This window comes from Telmatherina bonti (genome assembly GCF_933228915.1).
Source record: "Telmatherina bonti genome assembly, chromosome: 19".
Lineage (NCBI taxonomy): Eukaryota > Metazoa > Chordata > Actinopteri > Atheriniformes > Telmatherinidae > Telmatherina > Telmatherina bonti.
Genome location: NC_136617.1, coordinates 31,113,826 through 31,129,641, shown reverse-complemented (window position 1 = coordinate 31,129,641; position 15,816 = coordinate 31,113,826). Strand labels below are relative to the sequence as shown.

Genomic DNA, 15,816 nt, shown 5'->3' with positions numbered 1-15,816 from the left:
AGCCCAGCTGCTGGGCGATGTAAGTACAGAGTGTGTAGGGATATTTGTAATTGTAAAAGCAGCATCACAGAGGGTTTACAAGTGGGTATACTCTGTACACCTGCATATACCCTGGACTACGCCACTGAGGCTGTCTACATCTACATCTACATCTACATCTAGAGTTGCAAACAGTGCATACTGTGACATAAGCTGTACAGCTAGCTACTGCTGCATAAGCTTCATGCTGTGAATCAAACAGAACTGAAGAAACAACAACAAAAAAACACGTTTTCTGTGAACATCTGGAAAGCACAACTGGATTATCTGAACAAACTCCTCCTGGAAGATCTTTTCATAAAAGTTCATTTTTACTCTTCCAAAACTGGTTTTGCATGTGGATGAAAGACTTAAACTCACCGAATGTTCTGTGTTTGTTAAAATACCTGTTTTTCTTTTTTGTTTTTTCTTTCCGTAAAGACAGGAAACAGACTCTCTACTAAAGTGTATAATTAGGAATTGAAGAAACATAATACCGTTGTTGCAAAGAAAGACAAAACAGTAAACTTCACACGAAGACTTAAGCGTAAAGAGCACCACGTGAAGAGAGAAGCACGGTGCATTATGGGAGTTCATTCAAAAGCCCGGGCCTGTAGTGTGAACCTAAGATGAGAATTCAGGGTCATCCGAGCAAGTTGCACTGATAAACTTTCTTTCTAAAAGCAAGAGTTAAGCCCAATCTTGAAGGTAATAAAGTTGTCCTCCTTTTAAACCCAGTCTGGGAACTGTTTCTAAAGGATGAAGGATCAGCAGTCTACTTTAGGGGGGTTCAGGAAAGTCTGAGAGTGAAATACTCTACAGAAAGAAACCTCAATAAATTCCCAGCTTATATCTGCTGGATAGCAGTCGAGATGAAAGAAGCATAGAGATAATAATGTTGTGCAGTAACATCACCAAAACGATATGTGGTATAAAGTAAAAAGAAAAACAGCAGCTTGTAGTGGGCTCACAAGAATATAAGCAGGACTTTAGAATAAAGCAGCAAAATGACTATTTACATCTGCAGGATGATAAAACAAAAAAACCTCAACAACTCAGGATGTCCAGATACTAAAACATATAATAAAATCAGCTGAATCTAAAATGGCTTTTGCTTAAAGTAATTAAACAAAAATAAAAAGTAACTAAATAATGGACCGTGCATTTTTTTCTCCACAGAGTTGCTGCCTGTAGAGGAAACTCTGAATCAGCTGTCAATAGAGTTACAGGTAAGAGCAACACAAATATATTCTGATGAAATCACAAAGACAAATTCTTATTTTCACCCTAAATCCTGTGACAATAAAAAATGCTCTTTCTTGTTGTAGACAAAACAATATTTCATTTTCATTTTCTTTTTGGATTCTTTCACTGACTGTCTGAATGCCAAATGTTCTTTTGCAAAAAAGCACATTCTGTCCATTAAAATGATAGCAGCATGTTAAGATAAACTCTCCAACCTCTTCATGGGGTCATCTAAAGAGGATTTTTTTCAATGTAAACAAGGTGTTTGAAACATTTCTCAGAGATTTTGCTTCATGTTGACGTAATAGCATCACACAGTCGCTGTAAATCTGTCGGCTGCACATCAACGATGAGATTCTCCCCTTCCAACACATCACAGAGGTTCCAGATCTGGTGACTGTGGAGGCTGTTGGAGTTTGGTGAACTCCTCATGTTCAAACAGCGAGCTGGAAATGATTTAAACTTTGTGACATGGTGTATTGTCCAGCTGGAAGTAGCCATTAGAAGAGGGTACACTGTGGTCATAAAGGGATGGACGAGGTCTGTAACAACACTCTGGTAGGCTGTGGTGGTCAAACAATGTGAGGTTGGCGTTAAGGAGCCCAAAATGCTCCAAATAATATCTCCCAGACCACACCAACAGCAGTCTAAACCATTAATGCAAGACAGGATGGATCCATGGTGACGTGTTTTCACTAAATCCTGAATGTGGAGCAGAAATGGAGACTCGACAGACCAGCGATGTTTTTCCATCTTCTGTTGTCCAGTTTTAGTGAGTCTGTGTGTTAATTCAGTTCAGCTTCAGTTTCCTGCTCTTGGCTAACAGGAGCAGAGGTGTGTAAAGTAGAAGTAGAGAGTAGAAGTCTGGTGTGGCAGCTCTTTCCAACCAGTCACTAAACCAGGTGAATTTCATCAGCTCAGCTCCACTGCAGGTAGATGAGCCTGTCAGTGAAACACCTCTTCTAAATGCATCGGTAGATCCAAAACCATGGCAGGGAGGACTTCTGCTTTATTTTTACTTTTACTTTTACTTTATACACCTCTGGCACCCAGTTGTGGTCTTCTGCTGCTATGGCCCATCAACTTCAAGGTTGGACGTTTTATATATTCAGGATGCTGTTTCTACAGACCATGATTGGAACCAGTGGTTCCTTTCTAACATCTCCAACCAGTCTGATCATTCTCCTCTGACCTCTGGAATTAGCAAGTTAATTTCAGCCTAAAACATCTGCTTACTGGACCATCTTCTGTAAAGCCTGGAGAAGGTTTCAATAAAGGGCTTGGAGGCTTTTTGAAGCTCAGGCTTCGGACGAGCCTCCTAAGTAAAACAAGATCGTCTCGTCTGGCTTCCTCCTTATTTAATGATAACTATGTTAAGCTGTTAAGGGTTTAAACTTAACACTGGACCATCTTCTGTAAAGCCTGGAGAAGGTTGTGTGTAGATCCGAGTTGGTCAAGCAGTTTCTGAGTCACTCAGACCAACAACCATGACACTTTCAAAGTCACTTGAATCCTCTCTCTTTCTCATTCTGAAGCTCAGTTTGAACTTCAGCAATCATCTTGACCATGTCTACATGACCACATGTACCGAGCTGCTGTGATTGGCTAAAAGGATATTTATGTTAACAAGGAACTGAAAAGGTGTGCATAAAGTGGGCAGTTCTACAGCAGACTGTGAACACGGGAACGCTCAAAAGTCTGAACATCACTACAATTTTAGAATTCACAATGTCTAAAAGAATAACGATTACTCTGAGAAGGAGTGTTCCAGCACACAAAAAAAGCAACACAACTTTCATACTCGCTACTTTCCTGGACTGTGTTCAGACCAGCAGCTTCCAGACTTCAACAGCAGCTTTATATTACTGATTGCAGACTTCACATTATTTTTTGGCGTAAACATGTCAGCAGAAAAAACAAGGATACTAAAACAGTCACTGGAGATGTATTTCTCAAGGATTTTGAAATCCAGCTTTGATGTAAGATTGTATATTTTTTTTTAGCTGCAGGAAGGTCACGAGAAGGTAGCAGAGCAGATCAGTAGGGATGTGAGCCAGCTCTGCTCCCAGCTGGCTTCCCTGTGGAGCTGCTTCCTGGAGGCTGCTGTGCTCAACCCTTACATCCTCTCCTATCTGGCCCAGGAGCACCACACGCTCAGGGTGAGTCCCGCTTCAAGGCTTTCTAACATCATCATGACTCCCCCTGCATCCCTCTGCGGCTGTGGCTTCATTAATGACCAAAGCAGGTGTGTTTAAATATAGGAATTGTGATTCTCAGCACCGACACGGAAATGCAAAAATACAGTCTGACAGCAGAAATGGTTTCATAACCGTTGATCTTTGAGCTTTGGAAACAGCTTCGTCAGGCATGTTACGACCAGTGTTTTAAAAAGTTTTGCAGGGTTACTGAGTTCAGTTTGCCAGCGGCACATTTTCTGAAGTGATGGTAAAATTAGTTTCCATCACAAACTGGGAGAAATATGTCAAAGTTATGACTTGAGGTGTGAAAAATAAGTTCATTTAAAAGCAAAGAACAGGAGTTTCATCTCAGATGAAGGAAAAAAGTTTGATAGAATTTTCTGAAACTTTGATTTTCCCCTTTGTTCTAATTCTAATTCACATCATTAAATATTATTGTACAAAACAACAAAGTTTAAATCTGATATGCCTATGGACTGACTTTATGTCATGAAAACTAGAAATAATTCAGGATTAAGAGGCTAAGTAGCATTCAGGTGTGTGTAAACATAATGCCAAGGAGGAAAGACATCAGCAATGAGCTTAGTGAAACAACTTTTTGCTTTCCATTAGTTTTGAAGATAATTTTCAAGCAATTTGTAGTCCATCAGTCTGGAGAGATATAAATATTTCTAATTGTATTTAAGGCAGCTGACATTCTTACCAGGAATGAGCATCCCAGCAGGTTCAGCCCAGGATCAGACCAGGTTGGAGCTACATCTCAGGCTCTACTGGAAGACTGGCTGCTGGATTTCTAGTGATTTCTTCATTAAAGAAGTTGTTTAATATGTTCTTGCTTTTGACCTCAACAAATGTAAAGTAGTGCTTTTATCTCTACCTTCAAAATGGCAACTATTTATTGTTTTCCCTTGAATTGCTATTTCTGCTGCTTCATTGAATCTGTTTGGTGTGTGCACATGTGGTGTGTGTGTCCTGGCTTGTGTGTAAAAACAACAACTCTGACTGGCTACCACGTAGCATGACTCTGCCTTATTGCTTTGTTAACCCACCCAGTTTCTCCACTACCAGTTAGTGTGTGAAGCCAGGTGTACGTTCAGATTGCGCAGTTCAACAGTGGTTCAACAAGCTAATAACTAAGTAGCCTTTTACTCAGGTTATCAAGAGCAGCTGTTCTACAGATTCATCTAATTTTCAGACCTGGAAAGACAAAGATCTCTTTATGTCCTATTACGCAAAGTGTCAAAGGTAGTTGAGATGTGGGACCCAAATGCAGGAACAGAGATGCAGGAGGCAGACGAGATGCAGGAATGGGGTTTAATCCAAATAATAAACTGAACAGAGGACAGGACAGAAATATTAAAGGATGATCCGATAATGAAAACTTTGAACCAAGGAGTATAAATACACTGAGGGACTTACAAAGAACAGGTTAAATGAATGAAAAAATCAAAGCAGGTGAGCAAACAAACAGGAAGGAAAATGGGCTTCAAGACAGGGGAGCTAAACAGGAAAAACTACAAAATAAAACAGGAAACAGGAGAAAAAGACACAAAAAGTCCACACCATTACATCAAAGCAATAAAACTGAATAAGGGTCTATTTTCCATTTAACATGACTAAAAGCATCACATTATTAATACATTTGCAAATACATTAACTGCAACTGTTGATTTGCAGACCTCAGAAAACAGCTCCTTACTGATCATAGTTTTATTAGCAGATCACTCTTCTAAAAAATGGCATAAATACATTAAACCATTTATTCATCCTTTCATTATCCGCTTAGTCCAATTAAGGGTCGCGGGAAAGCTGGTTTCGGGCGAAAGGCAGGGTACACCCTGGACATCTCACCAGTCCATCGCAGAGCCACTACATTAAACCATGTAGTAGGTGATGTGATGCACCACAAAAATGCACGTAAAAGTAATTTTTTGCATCAAAAATATGCACAACAGCAAACAATTCATTCGATGGTCTCTGGCTTGAAAGCAAACATAACTGTTTCTAATAAGTTACATGAACCCAGCTGAGCAGGCTAATATGTTTTTTTTTTTTTTTGTATAATTTCAGTCCAGTTGCTTGACTGTTTGATATTAATATCATGCATTTTTCACAGTTGAGGAGCTCTTAAGAGTCCATTGCACTGAACTGTTTCATCTTTGTTGTCTGAAAATAATGAACATGTTTGCTTTGGTATTTAATCACCCCAAGGGGATACTGTTATGCCTTCATTCTGCCAGTGGAGTTAGGTTTTCAATTAACACTTACTTCTGTGATAATTGTGGGAAACACACAATAAACTGTGTTCCTGATGATTTGCACATCATGGTTGCTGAGTCAAAAGCATAAAGCTTCACTTATTTAAGGTGTGGAGGAAGAAGTGTTGGTTCTGGCCTGTTGTACAGACTTGAAAACCTTCCATTTTTTACTCTGTTTTTGTCAGTGTATGTGCTAATGACATTGGAGACAAGACTTGGGTGATAATTGTACTTTTCTGTTTCTGGAAACAACAGGTCAGACGGTTCTCAGAGGCATACTTCTTCACCGAGCACCCCAAAGAGATATCGTTGACATTTCAAGAGGAACTGTAAGTACCAGTTCACACGTAAGGTTAGCTTTCTAAGTGGAGGGATAATTTTTCATTATATTATTCTCCTGCTGAAGTATCAACAGACACGGCCAGATAGCTTCAGAAGTGCGGAGCTCAGACTACTTGACCAAGTTGCCTCCTTTACCTGTTGAGTGCCTGGACATCGATGGAGACTGGAACAGTCTGCCTATCATCTTTGAGGACAGATATGTTGAGTGTCCACAAACAGGTAATGCAAATCCTACGGATCTTAATAAAAATGTTGGACATTTACATATGGCTGCTGAGTTTCTCATGACCTAGCTTTCATTTTACAAGTGTAATGTTGCTGTGTTTTCCAGAAACAGCATCACATGTGCCAATACTTAAAGCCAATGATGAGCAAAGCAGCTCAGATGTCCCCATCACTCCTGCTAAAATAATTCTGGACAGCAGCCAGGAAGCCGAATCACCAGCAATACCCCAGGTTTCCTTGGAAAGTGATGAATGTATGGACTTGTCCAGTTATGTCTCCTTCATGGCAGAACAAAGTAATATGACAGACATTAAAATCCAAGATCTAAACCAGGCTGGGCATGGTGATAAACTCTCACTGAAAGAGTCAGAGAACTTGAAGGAACCGCCGGATGACAAAGACAGTTGTCCTGACCAACAGTATGTTTTGGTGAAGCCTTGTGATGTGGAACCACATAGTGGAGAGTTGGGTCTGGGTTTCTCCTTAAATGACAATGCCTTCATTGATTCTGCTTATAGTGGGGATCAGTCCTCTGCACAAAATGGAAGAGAAAGTATCCAACCTTGTGTTTCCACAAACCACAGCATAGCAGTAGAGACTAAAAACAATGAAGAGTTGGACATTGCCATGCCTTTAAATCACTCCATGGATGATGAAGGTGAGGAGCTTCCTCTCAACCATCTACCCACTGCCCATGTGCATCCAGTAATCCCAGCCTTTCTGGGCGACCCAAGAAAAGAGGCTCATCGCGGAGGCTTGATCAGCGCTAAGATCATGAAGCGATCATCTTCTGTTATTTCTGATTCAGGTATTGAAAGTGAGCCCAGTTCAGTGGCATGGCCTGTGGAGGCTGCGTTGCATGGCCGGCCTCTAGATTTTTGTAGTGAACGGGAGATCCCAAATCAAATTGTGTGTCACCACCCAGTCCATCGTAGCTGTCTGGAAGGCTTGCAGATGGAGAGCAACGGCACGCTTCCAAGTGGAGGTATACAGGCATCACTTACCTCCATTAGCTCCCTGCCCTATGAGGAGGACCAACAGCAGAGGCAACTTAGCAAACTCACCAAGTCAGTGTCTGCACCACAGATAAGCAGTCCGGAGGACACAGAGGAAGACCATGTTTTACTCAACCAAGAAACTGACAGAAGGCACCTGATGCTACAGCAGGATTCTCCTGGGATTAACTGTTCTTTGCACAGCAACCTGGATTCAGAGCAGTCTGAATCATCTCAGTTTGATATAAATCTTGGCCATGTTCCCAAAGAGAACATCAATTCTGAAAAGTCAGACTCTTCGATGTACCAGTCAGAGACATCCAGAAACAAGTCAGTGTTAAGTGGTGTGTCTGAAGTGTTGCTTTTACAAGATTCTACAGAAAGCATCCATATGAAGGAATGTGCAGTTATTGGCAGCCAGAGGGAGGAAAAGAACCATCAAACAGACATGAGTGGAGTGAATGCCTCAGTGGAGGAGGTGCAGCTCATCGAATCAGAAGGAGGGCCCTGCAGCTGTGGAAACAAACCATGTGTGCATAAAAGTGCAACAGAGCAGGAGGGTATGAGCACTGGAGATGAGTGCCAAAGTTATCATCAGATCAAACAGCTAAGTGTCAAAGACCAGTCATGTCCTGGTTCCTCCCAGACACACCTGAAACAGTCACAGTCCAATGATCTTCCAAGCAGCACCACCACACAGAGGCCAAATGACCTCAAAGGGCTGCCAGCCATGGATGTAGCATCATCTGGTAACCGTGGTGGAACATCGGCAAGTGATAAAGAGCCTTTAGACTGCCAGAAAAAGTCCTCTAAGATTCCAAACTCAGGACTAGCCTTCATGAATAAAAAGATGGTAGAAGTGGTTAATATGTCCGTATCATGTGCCCCAACTTGTCTGCCATTTTCATCTGTCCTGAGAGACTCTCCCTCCATTAGTGGAATATCTGTTCGCCAAGCTACCTCGCCTATCACCAATCAGCCCCTGGGCTCCTTTGGGATCATCACACCCTCTTCGCTCAGTCCTCTCAACATGGATGATGAAACCAATGAAAGGATGCTGAAGTGAGTTTTGATTTTAACATACAAATTTGTCAGTGTATTAAAATATTGCATTTGCACCAATATAAACCTTTTCTTTCTACAGGTAGAATTTCATTATCAGCCACAGCTTTAGCCAGTGTAGCTTCATACCGGGAGCTTCATGTATCAGTCAATTTTTTTTTAATCACTGTTAGCTTTCTAGCAGGAAGAAGTCCAATATAGCTGTCAATAGTGCTAACTACATAAAAAAGCTAACAAGCATTACCCTTAAAGCAGAATGAATATCATTATATCAAATTTTTAGCCAATGCTAACTTTGTTGGCAGCAAGGAAGACCATTATATCAGTCAAATTTTTAGCCAATGCTACCTTTGTTGGCAGTAAGGAAGACCATTATATCAGTCAAAGTTTTTAGCCAGTGAAACCTTGCTAAGGGGAAGAAGTCCAATATATGTTACAATTTTAACCAGTGTTTGCTTTCAAGTAGGGAGAAAGCTATTATATTAAATATTTAGGCTGAAAGATGTCGAAAATATGTCAATACTGTATCCAGAGTTGCTGTCCAGTAGGAAGAATTCTGTCATCTTATGTTAGTGTTATACACAAAGAAAAAAAAAGAGAAACAGCCAACTTTCTTGTAGGTCTTCTTTTTATCTTTTAACAAGTAAACATGTCTTTTGTTGCTCTTAGTTTACTTAGCAACCTAGCAAACCAGAGTCTACCTATGCGAAAGTACAAAGCTGCTATTGTGAGCTGTCAGGAGAAAACAATGCTAAACTTTGCAGTAAACCAATTAACTGTACTGATTGAAACAAGTATAAAATGGAGATTATAGTATGCTGTGTTTTTGTCCTTGTCATTTATTTTTCAGTGCTAAACAAGAAGTCTGACCCAACAATTGCTAGCTTAAAACTTGCTTATTTGGTCTCATGCATTCAAGTCAGGGTTAGAAAGTCTGACGTTTATGATAGACTTCCTAATTTTATCTGCACTGCAGTTTTTACTACTTTCTTCTTCGGAATAATACAGACCCATGAAAAAAAAGTAACTTGAATACCAATGTTCAACACATCTGAAAAGGCTGCATGGTGGCGTGGTGGTTAGCACTATTGCCTTACATCAAGAATGTTACTGGTTCAATCCTTGGCTGGGGGGGGAGGCTTTCTGTATGGAGTTTGCGTGTTCTCCTTGTGTATGTATGGGTTTTCTCCAGCTTCCTCCCACCATCCAAAGATATGCATTAGGTTAACTGGTTACTCTAGATTGCCTGCAAATGGTTGTTTGTCTGTTTGTGTTAGCCCTGCAATGGACTGGTGACCTGTCTAGGATGTACCCCCACCTCTTGCCCAAAATCTGCTGGGATAGGCTCCCCTGCAACCCTTTTATGGATTAAGCAGGTTCAGAAAATGAATGAAGGAACACATCCGAAAACCTGCAAATTCAAGAAAACTGCTGCAAGCAGTTATATTTTAAACCTGAATTTTTCTTGTCTTTTATCCAAATAAATGGTTTAACTTTCTGTACCTAAAGAAACATCAAAGTCAAACGTGAACAGTGAATTAAAGAAAATAATGCAGTGACTAGTTGTCTGTCTAAAACAGACTATTGAGATTTTTTAAGGTATTGATGGACTCTCCTTCTCTGATACCATTTTGTATTTTATTCTGGCATTGTGGAAGCAAAAACCAACACAATCTGGATGGAGACGGCTGTCTATAGACACAACCCTGTAGAAAATGACGATTTGATTTAAGTTGATTTCTATCAGTTATAAAATGTCCCATCCTCTCGTTTCTTTTATTTCTCCAGTGCATTTTTCCTGCCAAAACAAAACTTAAAAAATACCTTTGACAAATTTTCTGACTTGAATAGAATTTTTTCATCATAATTGTGGACATTGAACTAAATCCTATTCAGATGTAGCTGAATATGTTCAGGCAGACGGATATAAATGATGTCAGCAAAGATTTGTTTTCTGAAGAAACTTTGAAGCTGTGAAATTATTATGCTTACTAACTGCAAGAAACAAGGTCAAAACACAGGGCTGTCTGGGTATTTGCGGGACCGTGCCTGACATCTGCTGTGGTATCTGGCAGTTACTCATGCTTGGAAGGTCTAGCATAACGAAACACAGCAAATTTGAAGCGCGGAAGTCAAATGCCTCCTGGGTGTATTAACATCAAAGAGCATGCAGACAAATCCATCATGATTAGCTGCAAGTACGTAAACTGCAATCGGATTTGTTTTGACTCCTGCACGGCTAAAGTCTGTAACCTGGCAGGATGACAGGGTACTACTTTGAGGAGCTTACTCATCACGTTGAGACTTCTGTTTGGAGGTCTTGATTTGCTCACAGGTAGAAACTGTGAGAGCCCCACCAAAGATTTTAAGGCAGGTTTCCATCATAATTGAAAAATAATTGACATCTTGTGCGTCATGTTTCTGTTCTGCAGTTTCTACAAAGCTAAAGAGGAGCTGCTGAAAGATCTGAGTTTCCAGGCCAGCTTGTACAGTGACCTTCCTCTGCTGGCATCAGATCTGCCCTACTTCCCCCCTGAGGAGGATGACGAGGAGTTTGAAGATGGCATACACCTTGTAGTGTGTGTCCATGGGCTTGATGGTGAGGCTGGCCTGCAGTCTGCTTACACAGCTACCAAACCGTCAGAGCTGTCTCCTCATCCATCTGCCTGTAACATTGTTAAAGTAACGTTCTCTGTGAAAGTACACAGGCATCTCATTTCCCTTCACAACTGGTGAAAAAAGCTTCTAAAACTCATTTTAGGTGTGTTAAACCACATGGCAGCCAACAGCTGGGTTAATTTCTACCACTTCCTCCTCTGTTTTCAGGAAACAGCGCAGACCTTCGGCTGGTGAAGACGTTTATCGAGCTAGGACTTCCGGGATCCAGACTGGACTTCCTTATGTCTGAGAGGAACCAGGTAAGTTTGGCAATGAGGGGAGCACAAACCTGATCCAATTCAGTTAAATTCAGTTCATCTATTTTGGAATAAATAAATTCAGTTCAGTAATTCAGCTTCTTTATTGAAGGAAACCAACATGTTCCATTCAGTTCAATCCCAACTACGACATGCCAACAAGGCAATTCACACTGTGCTGATTATTGCGTCGCTTCCCTGCAGGCTGACACATTTGCAGACTTCGACACCATGACGGACAGGCTCCTGGATGAGATCGTCCAGCATATCCAGCTTTACAATCTCACCATAGGCAGAATAAGGTCAGTGACCAGTCTGCAACGCATTACCTCCCAGTCCACGCTTTGTGGCTGAAGCAGTACCGAGCCTGATCAGCAGGTGCCAGCAGAGACTCATTCTTGTCCTCAGTATCAGCCCCTTACCCAAGATAATGCAAAGACCCTGTATGGATAAATGTCAGAAAATGGATGCAAAGCTCTTATCAAATGTTGCCAAAAAGCCTCTGACTTTCACATGATCGACCGTACTCCTTCATGCAGTATGGCGCCGCCTTGCTCCAATCAAATTAAGCTATTCATCTTCCTGCTTAATTGCCCCCAATGTGCCAGTTTATTTCTTTGTTAGTTTTCACCCAAGTTTCTTAACTCTCTTTATTCGTCCGTTTCCTCCAGAGAGAAAGTATCAAAGACTAAAAGCAATGGACTGCCACAGCAGCATCTGCTTCTTTCAACATTACCTCTATATTTAGTTTAGGAGGCTGATGAGAAGGAGGAGGCACAGTGATGAGGGACTGTGGGCTGAGCTGCAACACTACAGTAATTAAACAAAGTGAAAGTCACACTTTGGTTTGATGAATCTAATATTCCCAGCTGCTGCTCATTTCTAAGGTTTGTCCTCTAACTTAGTATCAGTAAGTTGTCAGCTTCTTTGACTTTCTGTAACTACCGAGACAAGTTCCTACTTCAATAGGAGTCGATGCTGAGCTGGGTGTCGTCGCAGGTCAGCAGCGTTTGTTTCCTTCCAGCCACCCACTCAAGCTTCATGTTTTGTTCTCTGAAAGTTGTCTGTCTCTGGTTTGCAGCTTCATCGGCCACTCTCTAGGGAACATCATCATCCGCTCGGTGCTGACGAGGCCTCGTTTCCGCTGCTATCTGCCCAAACTGCACACTTTCCTCTCGCTGTCGGGCCCCCACTTGGGAACGCTGTACAACAACAGCGCGTTGGTCAGCACAGGTGAGGCCAGAGCAGTCGGATCGGGGGAGAAATCCCTGCAGCATTTCACTTTAGGAGGTTTTGTGCCAAATGTGGAGCTCTGACTGACTCGTTCTGTTTTCTTTAGGTCTGTGGTTAATGCAGAAGCTGAAGAAATCAGGATCCCTGCTGCAGCTCACCTTCAGAGATCACGTCGATCCACGGAAAACATTCCTCTATCTTCTGAGTCAGAAACCAGGTAAGGCATGAAAGCATCCCAACCCGACTGCCTCAGTTGAAAAACAGTCTTCAAATATTCCTAAAAATGTTGTCATCTTGTCTTTTTTGTCAAATTTGTCGTCTCACTAACACACAAACTGCTGCCAGCAGGCTTTGCGAGGCCTCCCCACTGCGAGTGGAACAAAGCAGCCGTTTGTCACACAGGCATGAAGAAGATAAGCCTGAAAATGTGTTTTTTTTCTTCAGTGAAACTGAGACAGGCTGACAGGATGATCCAAACCCTGGAAACCCACCAGTGCGCTCTCTTAAAAGCACACCAACAGACAACTAGATGAAAATAAAGCTTTATCTGACTGAGCCTGTCATTGTACTTTGCATTTAACAACTAGTTCAATCTCTTCCTCTGTATTGCCCTCTCTCCCCCATCTGCACACTCTATATCCTTTCAGGACTGCAGTTCTTCAAGAATGTGGTGCTGGTTGCATCTCCACAGGACCGATATGTTCCCTTCCACTCTGCCAGGATAGAGATGTGTAAAACTGCTCTGAAAGACAGAACCACAGGTCAGAAATGCAGCTATGCATCTTAAAATTCGTAATTTCACTCTATTGCTGGTCGCACAATATTGCTCCCCCGATTTGTGGCGGTACTGCTTCGTTTGCATCTGCAAGCTTTTTTGAATGCACAGGAGCCGAACACATAGATAGAAAGTTCAATCCATATGTTTGTGTATGCATATTTAACATTCAGCACAAGTATCAGTACTCTTTACTGGTTTCATATTGGTCTTAATACAGTCTCTTCCACAGCAACGTGGTGAACAAGACTGAAACCCTAAATACAAACATTCACATTCACAGTCATTTTAGTCAAATCTAGTGATATGATTCAGATCACATTTATTCAACATTTAACTGTTTACCAATTCAAGTTTTCAGCAGTGGTTTCTAACCTAAATTCTCCCCAAAAGCCAGGCTTCCAGCATCACAAAGTGTGCACTTTGCTCTACAACAATTTACATTCATTCAGCAATGCTTTTGTCATATTGAGGCAATGTGGGGTTCGCTATCTTCACCTGTAAACGGCAGAAATTGGGGGTTGACTTAACACACATCCAGATCAACCTGAAGGTTCAGGTTAATCCAGATTAACCTGAAAGTAAACCATTAAGCCTTTAATTTCAATTCCATATGCCAGCTCCTGTTTTTCTGGGTGGGGGAGGGGGGGGGGGGGGGTGTTCGGGGGGGGACCTTCCCACAGGGTATCCACAGATCCTTAAAAAGCCTTAAAGTGCATGTTCCAAAATTAAGGCCTTCTATATCTTTAGCAATGAAAAGTAATCATTAAATCCAGAGTGTAAAGTCTTAAAAACCCCACAGACCCGACAAACAAGACTTCTGTATGTTATCTGGACATCTCTTGGATATTGTTGACAATTTTGTAAATGTTGTTTTGCATTTCTGCATAAGAGATTAGACTGAGCGGAGGTGCCAACATTTATTTGGTTGTGCTTGTGGGGAGCTGTTTCACCCTGTATGAACCATGTTGAAATGTGGGATAATCCCGGTTCCAGGCTGCGCCTATGAGAGCCCGCTGTATGCTTTGTTAATTTGGTTGAACTGGAGTTCAAATTGAGTCGCAAGTGCAGAGTGAGAATCACAAAGCGGCTCCCAAAACCCACAAACAGACACCTGCTATTTCGCTGTTTGGGTCGGTTTCATCAGTTCTACAGATTTCAGCTCTGTTTCCAATCCCAGCAGCAACTGGAACAGGCTTTAGGGCAACCTTGGCCCTTCTACTCTTCTGGCTCTGTGTGCAACACCAAACCCCAATCCCACAGGGCTGATGAGGGAGTTGGAGATTTTTGCCAAGCTAGAGTTCCTGACTGAAATCCCAAAAACTTTGGTGTGCAAACAACAAGCAGCCAACCTGACACTTCCATTTGTCACATCAGTAAACCCCATGTTAACAAATGCAATCACTTCACGTTATTTTCCTGCACAGTCAGGTCCATCAGGTGTTTGGAAGAACTGATTGTAAAATGGATCCATGCTTTCACCATTTTGTACATAAAAGGTCTTAAATTTAATCATCACAAGCCTGCAGACACCCTGTGGAATAAACCACAACATGTAACTTGTAACAAATGGTCTGTTGGAAAAGGATATCAGTGATCTCAGACTGTGTTCATTCATGATGTACAATTATCGTTGTTCATGTTTGCAGCGGGACTTATCGTATCTTTTCTCATCTTGTCCTGAAGGGTCTGTTTACACTGAGATGATCAACAACCTGCTGCAGCCGCTTGTGGAGGCCAAAGAGTGCCGCCTGATACGGCAGAACGTTTTCCACGCTTTGCCCAACACGGCTAACACCTTGATCGGCCGCGCTGCCCACATCGCAGTGTTGGACTCTGAGCTCTTCCTGGAGAAGTTCTTCTTAGTGGCAGGACTCAACTACTTCAAATAAAGGTGCTATCGCTGCAGGCCGACAGGACGGAAGTTTCAGACCTCTCTGATACCCTGTACAGTACCTGAAATGTAAATAACCCCCAGATCAGAGGTCGGATCTACCGGTCCTATGTACTAGCATTGTTTGCAGTTGGTGTTAAAGGGTCTCGTGTGATGTGACTGTTTAAACTGTAAACTCAGAAGTCTGAGTTTGACGTGTAGCCATGCAAGACAAAACATCCGACATTGCTGACAGGATTAATGGTAGATGTTTTGTCAGCCTTATTAATCACTTCTCAGCCAGAACACTAACAGATGCTCATCGTGCTCCAAAGCATTTACTTACTTTCCCTTCAGAGCCGTCCGTGTCGCTGGCTGATCAGATTTAAGGGTTACCACGGTGATAGTCCTATACTATCCTTAGAACCAAGACAACAGATGTTCAGCATTTATCGTCTTGACTGTATAGTAAGTATTTTGTTGTACAAAACATACCTGGTCCTTTATACATGAAACAAATATATTATTTTTATGTAACTTCATGTACATGTCACTAAATCTAAATGTAAACTTCTGTATCTGTTGTCAAACCCACATAATGAAAATGTTCTCCAAAGCAGGCAGAGGTGTGATCCAAATGTAGCCTAGTTTAGTAAAATATGCTTTCTTCAATATTA

The 15,816-nt window shown here is 41.7% G+C and overlaps 1 protein-coding gene across 1 annotated transcript in view; it reads left to right on the top strand.

Annotated features, from left to right (window-relative positions):
- fam135b (family with sequence similarity 135 member B) overlaps positions 1 to 15,158 on the top strand; it is a gene marked incomplete at both ends in the record, with an annotated part of 53,812 nt that extends 38,654 nt beyond the window's left edge. Inside the window, 12 exons of the mRNA XM_079258992.1 lie at positions 1,198 to 1,247; positions 3,267 to 3,422; positions 5,975 to 6,048; positions 6,126 to 6,280; positions 6,393 to 8,343; positions 10,776 to 10,942; positions 11,170 to 11,261; positions 11,463 to 11,560; positions 12,340 to 12,491; positions 12,598 to 12,708; positions 13,139 to 13,252; positions 14,953 to 15,158. Of these exons, the coding sequence (XP_079115118.1) occupies positions 1,198 to 1,247; positions 3,267 to 3,422; positions 5,975 to 6,048; positions 6,126 to 6,280; positions 6,393 to 8,343; positions 10,776 to 10,942; positions 11,170 to 11,261; positions 11,463 to 11,560; positions 12,340 to 12,491; positions 12,598 to 12,708; positions 13,139 to 13,252; positions 14,953 to 15,158 (3,326 nt within the window). The remainder of the gene's footprint in view (positions 1 to 1,197; positions 1,248 to 3,266; positions 3,423 to 5,974; positions 6,049 to 6,125; positions 6,281 to 6,392; positions 8,344 to 10,775; positions 10,943 to 11,169; positions 11,262 to 11,462; positions 11,561 to 12,339; positions 12,492 to 12,597; positions 12,709 to 13,138; positions 13,253 to 14,952) is intronic.
- Positions 15,159 to 15,816: the final 658 nt, after the last annotated feature.